Source organism: Balaenoptera ricei, chromosome 16 (genome assembly GCF_028023285.1).
Source record: "Balaenoptera ricei isolate mBalRic1 chromosome 16, mBalRic1.hap2, whole genome shotgun sequence".
Classification (NCBI taxonomy): Eukaryota; Metazoa; Chordata; class Mammalia; order Artiodactyla; family Balaenopteridae; genus Balaenoptera; species Balaenoptera ricei.
The window spans coordinates 84,222,279-84,238,294 of record NC_082654.1 but is presented as its reverse complement, the minus strand read 5'-3'; the positions used below and the strand labels follow the sequence as shown (position 1 = coordinate 84,238,294).

Below are 16,016 nucleotides of genomic sequence, written 5' to 3'. Positions count from 1 at the left end.
GCATCATCTCTCTAAGTCCCCATAACGCTTCATTTAGACGCTTACAGAATTTGTATTATTCTTCCTTGTTCAAAGATTTATTTGAGCATTTCTCTTAACTGTTCCTAAATTTTGCATTCCTTTAGGGTAGAGACTGTCTTTATCCTTTTTTATACCCCCTTATGGAGCTGACATGGTACTTTGCACACACATAAGATACTCAAAAAAATTGTTAATCAGTGCTGTAATTACCCAATTATTTAAAGAGTGATGACTTAACCGAAGGGAAAAATGGAAAATGTATTTCCATCCCACACCATCCACTGTGTACTATTTAAATGTAGCTAAACTTAGAAAAGTACAATTTCTAGATTTATTTAAACTCTTCATAGTTCATTTGTTCTTTGTTTTGTTTAGTTTTGATTTCCGGAATCACTCTCTCAGAAGCCACTTCATTCCTGAAGGACACTAACCATTGCTTTGGAAACCAAGAAGGTAAGAGTCACTTTCATCTTGATTGGGAATACAATAATTGAAATTCGCAAACAGTGTTTTACACATTCTCATTCTTGCCACACTCATAGGAATCTGAAACTGATGACATTAAAATCCATTACTTAAGTATTTCTAAAGGCAGATTACAAAATATGCAGCTAAGGAAGCAGGGCTTCCCAAATTTGCTCATCACACTAACAGGAATAAAACACACTGCAGAACTTTGACACACAAGCTCCAGGTCAATATACTTAGGTTGGCCCCAAACATGATGTTCGTAGGCTCAAGATTCAGTCTTCACACAAGTCTAACTTTGCTGTTTTTTGAGCAGAGGCCGCACCTGTGAATCCCCTCAGCTGTGTCTTTACTCACAAATGATGCTGAGAGAATAAGGAGAAATGGATTCAAACCTATGTCCACTGTAGTAATTAAAAAAAATTACTCCCCCACCTCAAGATTTGTGTTTATTGGAAGTAATTCTAGATGAATTATTACTAAGGAAACCAAAGTATAATTAAGTCATGACCACACCATTGCTGACAAGATGCAGTAGCTGAGAAGTTCCCAGGAGAGGGCTGAAAGTTGAGAGCAGTGTCATTGTGCACTGACAGCAGTAAGAGGGGTTGGGGAGCACTCAGAAGGTGGTGCTGGAGGTCAGGGAGACTGGGATGGCCATCCCCATTGGAAGACCCCTAAAGACAGGAACAGAGGGGATGGTTGGAGGGACACAGCTGTGTAGGGCTGGAAGCAGGTCAAGCTCTCAAAACCAAGAAGCAGATAATTAGGGGACTTTCTGGGGGTAGAGTTTCCAGGGACACCATGAGTCATGCCAAGAGAGTTGGATGAGACCTAACAAGGGAAAGTTTTATCAGCCAAGAATACATGGTTTTAGCTCTGGGTCCCAGAGTACAGTTGTATAAATATGGGGACAAGATCTGACTTAGCAACCGGACGCACACAGCGTGCGTTGAGGGGCTTTGCTTGACAGTGAGTGGTGAGCCATCGGTGTGAGGAGGCTGCCAGAGGGCAGTCACCACCTCGGGCATGACACCTAGGTCAGGAGAGGTGAGGGCACATGCTGATGGAGGACAACATGTGGTCTGGATGTCACACTTAAGAGATTAACAGGCGTGAGCTCACTGTGATGGTAAAGGAGATGCAGAAGCACATCACAGAAGAAACAGATGAAGACAGCACTGGGGCTACTTAGCCTGGAAAAGAAAAAGCTAAGGAGGGACTTCCCTGGAGGTCCAGTGGTTAAGACTTCGCCTTCCAGGCTCAATCCCTGGTCGGGGAGCTAAGATCCTATATGCCTTGCAGCCAAAAAACCAAAACATAAAACAGAAGCAATACTGTAACAAATTCAATAAAGACTTGAAAAATGGTCCACATTAAAAAAAAAAAAAAAAAAAAAAGCTAAGGGGAACCCAGAGCAGCCATCAAATGGGTGAAGAGTTGTCTTGTGGGGAGAAGGTTTGAACTCTTTCTGTTGTTACCAAGAGCCGAAAGGAGGATCAAACATCCTGAAGTCACAGAGAGCCAGATTTCAGTTTAAAGCAAGAAGTATCTTTGGCCTGCAGAAACTACCCCAAATGATTTTCCAAAATTTTCCAAAGGGAAAAAAGTCATCTTGAAGGCATTTGAGTAGGCTGGACAACACATTTGCAAGAATATCGCTGAGACAACTCATGCATCATCTAGGCAGTAAAAGTAGGAGATACTGGATTCTGAGTCATGGTTAGAGCTGTGGGTGGAAGAAGAAAAATCTTCACCTCAACACACGCAGTGACTTGAATCCCAGACGGAAAGTCTTGTTTTTCTAAGAGACCTAAAGGTATAGTTTGGCCATGAGTCATTGTAGTCTTTCCCCAACTTCAGACTTCAATCTTATACTACTATCACAAATTTTGCAATACCCATTTAAGACCAGTACTGCTAATTCACTTAATATTTTGATTTACCTTGATTCCTTTTTCTTCTTAGATGTGTTTCTCAAAGTTACCCTATATGCTTGCTATGAAAGTCTGGACCGTCTATCTCAGCATCAGCTGAGACATTTAGATATTCAAAATCTCAAACTCTACTCCAGCTCTGCTGAATCAGAATATCTATTTCAACAAGATTCCCAGTTGGATTCCTATGCCCACCAAAGTTTGAGAAACACTGCTTTATATCACTACTATAAACAGATATTTCACTGTCTCTAAGTCGTTAGCACATATTATTCTATTTTATTCTAACTTTCTTCACATTTTCACAAAATATTATCTCTAAACTTGGGATGCATCTTATAATCAATGAAAGGAGTACTGTAATTAGCAGGGTGTTTTCCTTTATTAGTGGGACACAAAATAGGTTATCTTACAATCGATGGCATCTTACATTTTGCTAAAATAAGGTAATAGACTTTAATATAACTATTAAAATTAAGAAATAGTTGCCTAAAATCATTTTGTATTGGACCATTGGGACTATGCCATGGTTTTGGAAAGACTGGCTTTATAAAAGCAAAATAATGCTCCTAAACATCACTGTGTTTGAGGCCCTTGAGAACAATTCAGTTTCCTCAGTCCCAACCACAGAGATTCTGTTGCAGATGATTTTGATGTGGATCAACTTTCAACACTTTGGGTAGCAGGCTGAACACTAAGTCAAGCTAAATGACATCAGATCATACACTTGCAGCCTGATGAGATTCCCTCACACTATAGTGCAACCATTCTCAAACTGTGGCCCATGGATCCTTGGAGATTCCTAAGAACTTTTCAAGAGGTACATGAGGTCAAAACAATTTTTATAATACCCAGATGCCATGTGCTTTCTTCACTGTTTGACTTAATGATGCAAAAGCAAGGATGGATAGACGATCTGACACTTTATTACAAATCAAGACATGGCACCAAGCTGTACTAATAGTCATAGTATTCTTCACAGCCATACACTGACAGTGAAAAAGAATTTTTTTTAATTTAAAAAGCCAGCTTCAGGATTTCCCTGGTGGCACAGTGGCTAAGAATCCGCCTGCCAATGCAGGGGACACGGGTTCGAGCCCTGGTCCGGGAAGATCCCACATGCTGCGGAGCAACTAAGCCCGTGAGCCACAACCACTGAGCCCGTGTGCCACAACTACCAAAGCCCGCATGCCTAGAGCCCATGCTCCGCAACAAGAGAAGCCACCACAATTAGAAGCCCGCGCTCCGCAACGAAGAGTAGCGCTCGCCACAACTAGACAAAGCCTGCACGCAGCAACAAAGACCCAACGCAGCCAAAAATAAATGTAAATAAATAAATAATTTTTTTTAAAAGCCAGCTTCATTGAAAAATGACCTAAAATTTGCAACAATGGAAAGTATTAATTTGACTACATGTCAAATGTATCCACATCTTTATAATATTCTACATGATCAAACAGGAAGTTCATGAAAAGCACTCCTTTTGCACACTGGACTTTGACATTTGTCTCAAGGAAAAACACATGTGCAGTTGTCTGAGTTGCAAGATGAACCAGCCACTTGATTCATGAAGCACCATTTTTACTTGAAAGAATGACTAGAGGACAAACTATTGTTTCTCAGACTTGTATATCTGGCACACAGTTTCTCAAAAAGCAGTGAAGTGTGTTTATCCTTTCAAGGAAAACTATTGACAGTATTTTTTACTAATGATATAGTTGAGTTTTCAAGCAAAAATTAAAACTTTGGAAGACTTGTGTCTACTATCATTAGCTTGACAACGTCCTAATATTTGAATTTTCTAATGAGATCAGTATTGATATTAATGATTGTGATTTTTTATACTGTATAATGAAACGTGCCAATATTTGGAAGTTCTGTATAATTCAGTGAACAATATTTTCCAAATGATCAATGTATGATGTTTACACATGGGTAAAAGTTTCATTCAAAGTTCAACACAGACCAACAGATCATAATGTTTGTTGATATGGTTTCAGATTCCACATTGCAACTAGCCTTTAAGGAACTACCACAGAAACTACCACGTGTCAAGTTTTGGTATAGTATCTAAAAAGAATTTCCACAATTATGTGAAAGGGCAATTAAAATACTCTTTCCTTTTCCAAATTATATATCTGTGAAAGATTTTCTATATCTACTTTAACCAAAAAACAAAAAACAAAAAACCAAAAAACCATACAGCAACAGACAGAATACAGAAGCAAGCATGAAAACCCATCCATCTTCTACTCAGCAGACATTAAAGTGAGTTGCAAAAATGAAAAACAACGGTACTCTTGCCACTAATTTTTTTGTTTTGGAAAATATAGTCATTTTCATAAAAATATGTCATTAATGTTAACATGCAATGAATTTGATAGGAACTTTAAATGAATTAGATTTTCTCAATTTTGACTTCTAATACCATAAATATTGGTAGATATGACCTGCATAAACCAAACTCACTGGGTTCTCAATGGTTTTTAAGAGTGTGAAGGGGTTCTGAGGAAACAAAGCTTGAGAACTGCTGCTGTCGTAAAACTCACTTAAGCCACAAAAGTAGGGACTATCTTCACAGATGAGGAAACAATATGGATGAATTCTTCCTCTCCACCAGGCAGTAACTGAGAAAATTTAAACCGCATGAAGCCTGCAAGCCAGAGGTCCTCTTTGTGGTGCTATATTGAGTTCCAATCTCTTAACTATGAAAACTTAACCACGAGCACACAGATGGTTCAGCAGAGCCTCTGGCCAAAGTAAAATCGAAATGCAACTTATCCTGAATAAGATCCAGAGGGAAGCAGTTGCTCCTCTTTCTGTAGGACTAGATTCCCCCAGAATCTCAAGGAGGGATATTGAAACAACAGTTACCAACGAAGAGTAATTTCATAAAGTGTAAGATTGAGGGCGGGGGAAGTTCCAAGAGAGAACCATAAAATGTTCAATTTTCCCACTTTTAATAGGAAACATAAAAGGCTTTATTCAAAACATATGACCTATTTCTTAAGAGAGATATGGGGATACATGTGTGTAATTGAACTCCATTTTATGGCCACTTACAGAAGAATGTATGGAAAAGAAAAAGCAGAGAAAGAAAGGGAGAAGGGGAAGAGTTGTGGGGAAAAGAAGTAGAGGGTCAGGAAGGATACGGGAAGAGGTCCAGAGGGAACAGGAAAAGCAAATGCACATGAGGAAAAGGAACCAGAAAAGTCACACAACCTGCAGGGGCCTTAGAAATGAGCTAGCTTGCTTCTTCATTTTAAGTGAAATTAGTGGCCCAAAGAAGTTAAGTCGTTTGACCAAGTTCGGTGCCGGGACTTTAAGCCAAATTTGTCTAGCTTCTAAGCAAGGAAAACACATAAAGAGAAGGTCTGTGAAAGGGGATTGTTTGGAAAGAAGTGACAGGAGGGATGAGCGGGAGGGTGGACAGAGAGAGAGAGGCAGAAAGATACATAAACACACCATACACGTACATGCACACACACACACACGCTAAGCAGTGAGTTCTAAAGCAGGTATTTAATTAAACACTGTTTGTCACACCCCGACACTGCTACACATAACTAAAGTTTGGAGACCCCTGCCTTAAGCCCAGTACTTCTCAACTCTACTATGCCTAGAAATCACCTGGAGATCTTGTTAAAGTGCAGATTCTGGTTTTGTAATGCGGGGTGGTTCTGAGATTCTGAATGTCTAACAACTCCTCAGTGATGCTGATGCAACGTGTTCAAGGACCACTCTTGGAGTCAGAAGGCCCTACACCAGCAGTTCTCAGAGTGTGGTCCCTGGACCACAATGATGAATTCACCATCAGCTGATGAATGCACCACCAGCATTGCCTAAGAACTTTCTAGAAATGCATATTCTCAGGCCCCATCCCATACCTACTGAATCAGAAGCTCTGGGGGTGAGGCCCAGAAATCTGTGTTTTAACAAGCTCTCCAGGTAATTCTGGTGCATATTAAAGTTTGGAACCATTGCACTAGGCCATAATGTCTCCTATCACCTTGTTGCCTGTAATTGGCTAAACAAGTGTGGCAGTACTTTATGTTCAAGTCATTACTTTTCACTGGGCTATATGAACTTTCTACTAGGAATTATCAACATTCCAGTAATTCTTTTCAGACACCCTTAAGATTTGGGAATGACACCGAGATCATGAGGCTCAAATGTGACGTGTAATTAAGGAAGTATTGTCTGAGGCCTCCTTTATTAGGCTCAGCTTGTCTTCCTCTAATTGGTTTAGACTTCCACACCTGGAGCTGGACTAAGAGATGTCCCCTCAAACTTTTTTCTTGGAGTAAAATATCTCCTTTAGCTCACCCCCACTTGCCCACTCTAGGCCCCTATACCAGGTCCTGGATTCCTCAGAACGTAGGTTAATCCCAGGAACTTTTGAATCTGGCCCCCTGTCTGAATGGAAATAACAGGATGGAGCTCCCCAAAGCTCCAGATTCAGCAGCCCTGGTCTTCCCAGCCCCTGCAGTCATGAGCTCTGATGCAGAGATGGCCATTTTTGGAGAAGCAGCTCCCTACCTGTGGAAATCAGAGAAGGAGAGAATCGAGGCTCCAAATCGCCCATTTGATTCTAAGAAAGCTTGCTTTGCAGTGGATGATAAGGAATTTTATGTGAAAGGTATGATCCAGAGCAAGGAAAATGACAAAGTCACAGTCGAGACCCTCGACAACCGGGTAAGTGTTGATCTCAGATGTCCTTGCTAACATGGGCATCCCCCTTTGCCTTTGGAGTAGAATAGTAGAAATTGCATGCTGGCCCATAGGAATCTGAAGATAGAACAAGACTCACATTGATCTACTCTGAGTGAAGTCGCAGGTAAAAACTGCCATGGCACGTACCTTTCCTCTGGCTCTTTCCTTCAAGGACTTGGGCTTTGAGAGTTTTTATGATGTTTGCTTTGGAGAAAGGGGAAGGTGGTGGTGGAAGAGTTTGGACTGTTTAAGGGAGAGATTGATACAGATTGCTGCTGGATGGGCGAATATACCAAATAGAACTCTCTAGGCTGCAGAGTGACTTACAGAGGGAGCTCCAGAGGCAATGCCTAATTTAATGCAGAGAATTACAGAGCACCATTCAATTCAATCCTTACTGGACACGCACCATGTCTAGGTCACAGTGTCTATCACTCTGCAAATATGAGCAAATCTCAGTCCCGCTTCCCCAAAGTTTATCATCTAGTGTAGGAATCAAGAGTACACTGTGGGTATGGGGACTTCCCTGGTGGCACAGAGGTTAAGAATCCGCCTGCCGATGCAGGGGACACGGGGTCAATCCCCGGTCCCAGAAGATCCTACATGCCGCGGAGCAACTAAGCCCGTGCGCCACAACTACTGAGCCTGCACTCTAGAGCCCGCGAGCCACAACTACTCAGCCCGTGCGCCACAACTACTGAAGCCCGTGTGCCTAGAGCCTGTGCTCTGCAACAAGAGAAGCCATCACAATGAGAAGACCGTGCACCGCAACGAAGAGTAGCCCCCACACGCCACAACTAGAGAAAAGCCCGTGTGCAGTAAGGAAGACCCAACGCAGCCAAAAATAAATAAATAAAATAATTTTTTAAAAAAAGAGTACATGGTAGGTATGAATCGCAGTTCACAAATTCAAGCATACAAGACAGATGATGATGACGATGATGATGATGATGATTGTTATTATTAAACTTAACCTCTGGTGTCAGCCTCTTTTCACAGGGCCGGAAATAAATTTTCTGGAGTTACTATTGGGGTCCCCTCCCCAGAGCCATGCCACATTTTCAGTAATACCACATGGGGTGTCACTGCCCCCCCTGAAGGATTGCTAAGAAACAAGCCCCAGTTTCTTTTTTTTTTTTTTTTTTTTGGAAAAGATTTTTTTATCCAGTGTTTAAGTAAGATTAAAAACTACAAGATTTTGCTTGCAGCTGATGAGCAAGAAGAGAAAAGTTAAACCCAAATTATCATCTGATTGGCTAGTTAAAACGCTCTGACTCAAGATCAAATTATTCAGTGACACACCAGTTACTTTGTGTGGGCTGAGGAGTTCTGGAGCAAAACAGCCCTAAACAAAACATATCATCTGAGAGCACAGGGCTAATGGGCATATGAAATACTAAACAAGAAAGCTGATAAAGGGAGGCTGTCGCAGACCTTTTGCTATTTTAGGCTTCTAGCAGTTGCTTACCATATACAAGGACCTAGCAGCCAGTTATTTTATCTCTTGACTTATCTGAGGTTAAACAACTTTAACCCACTAAGCAGGAATAAAGAGACACTTTGTAGATGAGTTGGAAAACATAAAGCAGTCCCACTTCTCCAGTAGAGTTTTAGTTGACTTAAATCATAAGAGAAACAATGATTACTGCACATATTGTCCTTGTCACACTGCATCTGTTGAGTAGAATTTCCATTCCAAGTGTTGTTTTCATCTTCACCATCGTCTTGAGTCCTCAATCTATATATCTTGCCCTCCTTTTTAAAGTCTTCCCCCCGTTTCTCCAGCACTCTTTTTCTGACTGGTTCCCTTTTGTCTGAGTTGCTAGAGGATGCAAGGTTTGAGGATTCCAATGATGCTGCTCTCACCGAGGTCTGTGCAGGAGGAGGATTACTAAATAAGAAGTTGCTAATCAATCTCCAGATGACAAGGAATGGGTAAAGTACTGTCCCCAAGAATGTCCAAAAGTCGCCACTGGAAGAATGTACCATGGATGTAGTTGGTCTTCCTGCTGGCAACAGTACCACTGAAGCACTTGGGGCAAGTTCCAAATCCAGTAATTTCTTTTTATAATCTTCTTTGGTAAATTCCCTCCTGGGAAACATTGTCGCTAATGAAAAATTACTGTAAGTGTTGCCAACAGTCTGTGCAGCAAACTGCCTTGCTGCTTCTAGAGGAGCATCAGAAGGGAACTGACTTGTGAAGGAAGAACCATCAGGAAGACGGAATTGAATTCTCGCAACACTGCTTCCTTCTGTTGCGGAAGAGTCTCTCTTGACTTCCATTTCTGCCTGTTTGGCCAGCAGGGCTGCAGCTTTAGCAGCTTCTACTTCTTCCTGTGTCTTTGCAAAACGAGCAGCTCTCTCTGCACGGTCCAGTGCAATCTTCTGTTTTATACGCTCTCGAGCTGCCCTATCTTCTGCCTTTTCTCTGTTCCTTTCCTCTAACACACTTTTTGTTAATTCTTCTTCTTGCTTTCTTTTATAATCCAACATTTCTTTTCCAGTTTTCCTCCTCTCAATTTCCTCCTTAATCTCTCTCTGTTCTTCCTCTTTCCTTTTCTCTTCTCTCTTTTCTTCAAGTTTTTTGGTTAGTCTTTCCACTCTGACGGTGAGCTCCTCTGTAGGTCTCTGATTTGAACATCCACCAGGCTCTGGAGACACAGTGGCCTGGCCTGAAATTTCTCCTCCTGTTGCAGAATCTGACTTTGTATCAGAAGTGGGTGGTGTCTCACAGAGCTCTACATTTCTGGACTGACAGTTTTCAGAAGTGTTGTTCTGATCAAATGAGGTGGATGGAGTAGAGACTGAACTTTCTCACTGGCCACTATTTGCCACTGATATTTCACCTTTTAACGAGTGCATCTGCCGGACTTTGTGGATTCTGGTAACAAGTTCATCTGCAGGAACACTTCCTGCTATTACTTCCAAGGGAATTCCACTGTCTCCAATAAAGAAACCAGATGGAACACACACTACAGGACAGATCTGTGAAAATTGTAGGCAGGCTTCACTTTTGGTATCGATTTTCACAGCAACAAAACTGTTGGAAGATGCTTCTGTCACTTTCTCATCTTCCCAACTTGCAGCCATCTGTGTAGCCTGTTCATCATCACCTGCCACGAACACCACGAAGACCGCGCCGCTCCTCTTGGCCAACGCGATGGCGGCTGGAATGGCGCCCTGGAACCACAGCATCGCTGCCCTCGGGCACAGGCGCTCGCTCGGCGTGTTGCCGCCTCGGTCCCGGAGCCGACCCTCCCTCTCCGTCTTTGGGCCCCCGCGGCCCGCCTCCGGCTCCGCACCGGCGCGCAGGCCCGTCAGCGGCTCCCAGGACGCGTGCAAGCGCGCAGGCCGAGGCGCGCCCCGCGACGCATGACGCCACGCGTCGCCGTTGGCAGCGCGCCCCTGTCCTTTGTCTCGTTGGCAAGTCGGTGCGTGCGGGAGCCCGGGAGACCGCAGGCCCTGCAGTCCCGGAAGTGGAAGGAGCGCCCCAGTTTCTGAACCTTCAGGACACACAGATTTTTCCATCTTCCTTATGCTATTTTGGATGTCCCTCTCTCTCTAGTTTAGGGCGGTGGGGCAGAAGGGCTTCCTTTCCTCAAGAGATTTGGTCTATATCAACAAATCTCCTCCCTTTTATCTTTTCGGTAAAACCCTCAAAGCTCTTCTGAGGATTCGGGCTTTTGGAAAACAAACGCTAGAAAGGCTTACAGGCTCTCTCGCTTTTATGCCCTATTTTCTACCTTTCCTGAGTAATGGAGTGCCAGTTGTATGCTTAAAGGGGAGGGAAAACAGAGAGGGGAAAATTAGGTAATAGTCTCAAAATACTGTTCAGGCATGGACCATGCTTCAAGTCCAAATGTTTTAACTATTAGGGCAGCGGTGCAAGGAATTCTGGAAGCCTTGAAAAGACAGGGGAGAGCAGAAACAGGTCATGGAATAGGTGGCACTTCAGAAGAGCTTTGAAGGTTGCTAGATGTAATTTCAATGTAGATATATTCCAGACAAAGGGACCCACATGAGCAGAGGTATTGAGGTGGAGATTTACAGAATACACTGGAAGAGTTTTTTCCAATCTTCCAAGCTTGATCTCATTGCAGCACTCATAGCAAATGGGGTAAACAGAGGCAAGCTGCTGTGGCCTTGGCCATCCTGAGTTCCACCTGGCCACCCTGAGGCTGAAGGGCTCTATAACTTTGCACACCTGTAACCCTCTTCTGGCACACAGAATGGCATGCTGACTGGGGGGCATCAGACCAGAATTGGTTATACAGTTTGACCAGTCTTAGATTTATCAAGAACAGTTATTTACAGATCATCTCTGGGCACAGAAATGATCCATAACGTTAACCACGGTAATGGGGTAATCTCACCACAATATCTCACCATTTTCACCCCACTGGTAGGTCACCACATCGGCTCTCCCACTCATCATGTGATTTTCCTCTCAATATCCAGACACTCACTCTGAACAGTGACCAAGTCTTCCCCATGAACCCTCCCAAATTTGACAAGATCGAGGACATGGCCATGATGACCCACCTACACGAGCCAGGAGTGCTGTACAACCTCAAAGAGCGTTACGCAGCCTGGATGATCTACGTGAGTACCCTTCAACCTCTCTTTATTCCATTTCCTTCTCTTAGTAAAGTCAAGATCCATAGGTTGAATTTTCTGATTTTCTCAGACCTACTCAGGCCTCTTCTGTGTCACCGTCAACCCCTACCAGTGGCTGCCGGTGTACAACCCTGAGGTGGTGACGGCCTACAGAGGCAAAAAGCACAAGGAGGCCCCGCCCTGCATCTTCTCCATCTCTGACAACGCCTATCAGTTCATGATGACTGGTGAGTAATTTCTTTAATCCATATTTTAAAAAATAGTTTTAGTGAAGTATTCAAGTCCTTTAACTGCACTGGTTCTTAGTTAATTACTGGAGCCCTTCACAGGCTTTGGTCATCCAAACGGTGCAATGACCAAAGTGACCTCAGTAGATTCAGAGGATGTCAGGATGGAAAGCCAGGGGTGCAGTATCTTCCATTACCAGTCACGGTTCTTAAGCCAGAGCTTGGGACTGAAGCCACACTAAGTACATGCTTCTCTGGGGGTGGATGTGAAGCACAAGGAGATGCGCTGCCCCCACCTCCAAAGAAACCCCCAACAGGAGCACACTTGGAAGAGAGACTATATTAGTAGCCACTTAGGAATGCAAAGTTGGAGAAATGGGCACAGCAACTTCCCTTCACCTGTTTTCTCAGGCTCCCTCTTTCTCCTCCTTAAATTTCCAGAATAGCAGATGAAATAGCAGAGATGTGGTAATACTGTCACCCTTGTCATGCCTAACATCACTTCGGTCTGTTCCACTTTCACCTGATTTGACTTGGTGCAGAGAGAAGAAGTAGAAGCAAGCATCTGAGATCTGAAGATGCTTAAAAGTCATCCAGGACAATGTTGCCCAAACTTCAGCCATTCCAATGTCACATTCGCAATCCTGGCCATTTCTGCATATTTAAAATCTTTCCTTATAGTGACTGAAGTTCCGTCCATTTCAAAAAGGAAGAATAGGGAATTCCCTGGCGGTCCAATGGTTAAGACTCTGTGCTTCCACTGCAGGGGACACGGATTCGATACCTGGTCAGGGAACTAAGATCCCACATGCCACGTGGCGTGGCCAAAAATAAAAACAAAATAGGAACCGAACAAATCTGCCCTTTGATCTGGAGGAAAACTATTTTTTAAAAAAAGGAAGAATAATATCACTATTAGTATTAGTTTCTTAGGACTGCCGTAACCAAGTACTACACACTGGGTGGCCTAAGCAACAGAAATGCATTGTGTCACAGCTCTGGAGCCTGGAAGTCTGAGATCAAGGTGTCAGCAGGGTTGGTTCCCTCTGAGGGCCGAGAGGGAGAATGTGGTCCAGGCCACTCTCCCAGCTTCCGGTGGTTTGCTGGCCATCCTTGCCATCCCTTGGCTTATAGAATCATCACCTTGATCTGCACTTTCATCTTCACATTGTGTTCTCATCTGTCTCCAAATTTCTCTTTTTATAAGGACACCAGTCATATTGGATTAGGGGCCCACCTACTCCAGTATGACCTCATCTTCACTAATTACATCTGCAATGACCCTATTTCCAAATAAGGTCACATTTTGAGGTACTGGGGGTTAGTTAGGGCCTCAACATATTAGTTTGTTGGGGGGAACACAATTCAACCTATAACACTCTTGTAAATGGAAAACCACGGTCACTGTCCACAAGTAGAAAGTAAAGGTGAAAGAAAAAGGCAATGACAACAAATCAGTGTCCATAAATTCTAATTAGAAGCTGTGGTTTCTTTCAAGTTCTAAGTCTGAGACTTGCTCTCTTTTTTGAAAAGGGAGATAAGAAAGCGCTATTGAGGAGGTAAAGATCTGTGAACACGAATAACTTCCACACTGTGGGACTCACTGTTCACTTCCCATGCTGCCCACGTTACACATCCAGCATTTGGGAAATCTGCACAAATTGTCTCCAAGAAGATTCGACATGCCCAAATCATCACACCACTAGTTAATGGCAAAGCCAGAACTAGAACTCATGGGCTCTGTCTACCCCCAATGTTGCCTGATTTGTATATCCTGCCTGTATGTTGTTTATTTATTCTGTCCTGCTTCCTTCTGCATTTCTAGATCGAGACAACCAGTCCGTCCTCATCGCGTCAGTAACCTGTGTTGTTGCCATGATGACTTGGAAGGGGCTGTCCATTCCTTCTGCTCTCCTTTAGCTCACTTACTTTTTTAAAAAAAATTATTTTATTGAAGTATACTTGATTTACAATGTTGTATTAATGTCTGCTGTACAGCAAAGTGATTCAGTTATACATATATATTCCTTTTCATATTCTTTTCCATTTTGTTTTATCACAAGGTATTGAATATAGTTCCCTGTGCAATGCAGTAGGACCTTGTTGGTTATGCATTCTATATCTAATAGTTTGCATCTACTCATCCCAAACTCTCAATCCATTTGTCCTCCATTCCCCCTTTCCTTGGTCCCCTTGGCAATTACAAGTCTGTTCTCTATGTCTGTGTATCTCACTTTATTTTATTTTATTTTACTTTATTATATTTTATTTATTTTGGGGTGTGTCGGGTCTTAGTTGCAGCACTCGGGATCTTTTGTTGGGGCGCGTGGGCTCTTCGCTGTGGTGTACAGGCTTCTCTCTAGTTGTGGCGGGCGGGTTTTCTCTTCTCTAGTTGTGGCACGCAGGCTCCAGAGTGCGTGGGCTCTGTAGTTGTGGCACGCAGGCACCAGAGCACGTGGGCTCTGTAGTTTGTGGCACGTGGGCTCTAATTGAGGTGCGCAAGCTCAGTAGTTATGGCGTGCGGGCTCGGTTGCCCCGCGGCATGTGGGATCTTATTTCCCTGACCAGGGATTGAACCCGCGTCCCTTGCATTGCAAGGCGGGTTCTTTACCACTGGACCACCAGGGAAGTCCCTCTCACTTACTTTTAAATCAACAGCGGAGAATCCGGGGCTGGGAAGACAGTGAACACCAAGCGTGTGATCCAGCACTTTGCAGCAATTGCGGTCACTGGGGAGAAGAGGAAGGAGCAGCGGCCGGGCAAGATGCAGGTGAGCAGCTTCCTGCACCTGGAAGGCTTGCTGGAATGAGTATAACTGAAACCCCAGGTGAGCCCCAAGTGTCTGCAGGGCTTTGTGCACAGCACGAGGTCCTGCCCCAGGGGGTGTTTACGGGGCAAGGCAGGAAATGGCTCCACCTTGTGGACTCGGGCTCTAGCACCAGCTCCATCAGCAACAGCCGAGTGACCTTGAACAACTCCACATCCTCCTTTGGAGAAGGAATGGTTTAGGCCAGTGGTTCTCAAACTGGAGTGCACGTCAGAATCACCAGGAGGGTTCGTTAACAACGGATTGCTGGTCCCCAGGCCCAGAATTTCTGACTGAAATTCCTGTCTCACATTCAAAATCCTGGCATGTTGCATTTCTGTCATGTTCCCATTGTTCATGCCCTGTCCAGGGATCACACTTTGAGAACCACTGGGCTGGACAGTAGTTTCCAAACAGCTCTGAAGTCAGAAAGGCAAGCAATCATGTGGGGAAGGGGGAAAGGTGAAAACTCTGCTTTCTATAAGTGGATTTCTACGTAATAATTCTCACAAAATATTTTATGCAACTTAAACATTTTTTTTGAGAACCACTGTTTCTATCATATGGGTCACTTTCATTGCTCACAGTCTGTTTCTACTTCTGAACCCGAATATCTGTATAAATGGGTCCTGGTGCATGCAGGAACAGAGGTCTATATTTTACAAATCCATAATTTATGATAAAATGTTATCAGAGAAGAAAGGCCTTCTGGGAGATTGAGAGGTAGCGGGTAGGGCTCCAACCTGGAATCTGGTGTGGCCAGAAGCCACTTTGATGCTGTGCTAAGACTCCTTCTACGATGGGACCTTGAAGCCTCCTTGGGTGGGGTGGGGATGGGCCTGTGGGTACTCAGCACAACTGTACCTGCCACCAGCCTGAGCTGGGCGACATCTCTCCCTGGGACCTTCCCAGAGCATCCACACTTTTGAGTCACTGGGAAGTTACTTCGGAAGACGTCCAAAGTCCTCTCTTTTCCTCTTCTCACTTATTATTAGGGAACCCTGGAAGACCAGATCATCCAGGCCAACCCCCTCCTGGAGGCCTTTGGAAATGTCAAGACCGTGAGGAATGACAACTCCTTGAGATTCGTTAAGACTCAGTCCAATTGTCAATGACCCCCAGAAAGAAAACCCTCTCCTCCAATGCTGAATATGAAAAATGGCCACATAAACTAGGATATACCTGGCCTTAGTCTACCCCCAAGCGCTTCAGATCAAGCTGCCCAAC

General features: G+C 43.8%; 1 protein-coding gene and 1 pseudogene across 1 annotated transcript in view; one reads left to right on the top strand and one right to left on the bottom strand.

Moving 5' to 3' along the window:
• The first annotated feature begins 434 nt into the window (after nucleotides 1-434).
• The window catches only part of LOC132350355 (myosin-13-like), a 16,988-nt gene continuing 1,406 nt past the window's right edge, over nucleotides 435-16,016 (top strand). Inside the window, exons 1-6 of the mRNA XM_059899495.1 lie at nucleotides 435-474; nucleotides 6,907-7,121; nucleotides 11,598-11,741; nucleotides 11,827-11,983; nucleotides 13,809-13,836; nucleotides 14,642-14,753. Of these exons, the coding sequence (XP_059755478.1) occupies nucleotides 6,918-7,121; nucleotides 11,598-11,741; nucleotides 11,827-11,983; nucleotides 13,809-13,836; nucleotides 14,642-14,753 (645 nt within the window). The 5' untranslated portion in view covers nucleotides 435-474; nucleotides 6,907-6,917. The remainder of the gene's footprint in view (nucleotides 475-6,906; nucleotides 7,122-11,597; nucleotides 11,742-11,826; nucleotides 11,984-13,808; nucleotides 13,837-14,641; nucleotides 14,754-16,016) is intronic.
• On the bottom strand, nucleotides 7,243-10,334 carry LOC132351020 (UBX domain-containing protein 4-like; annotated as a pseudogene).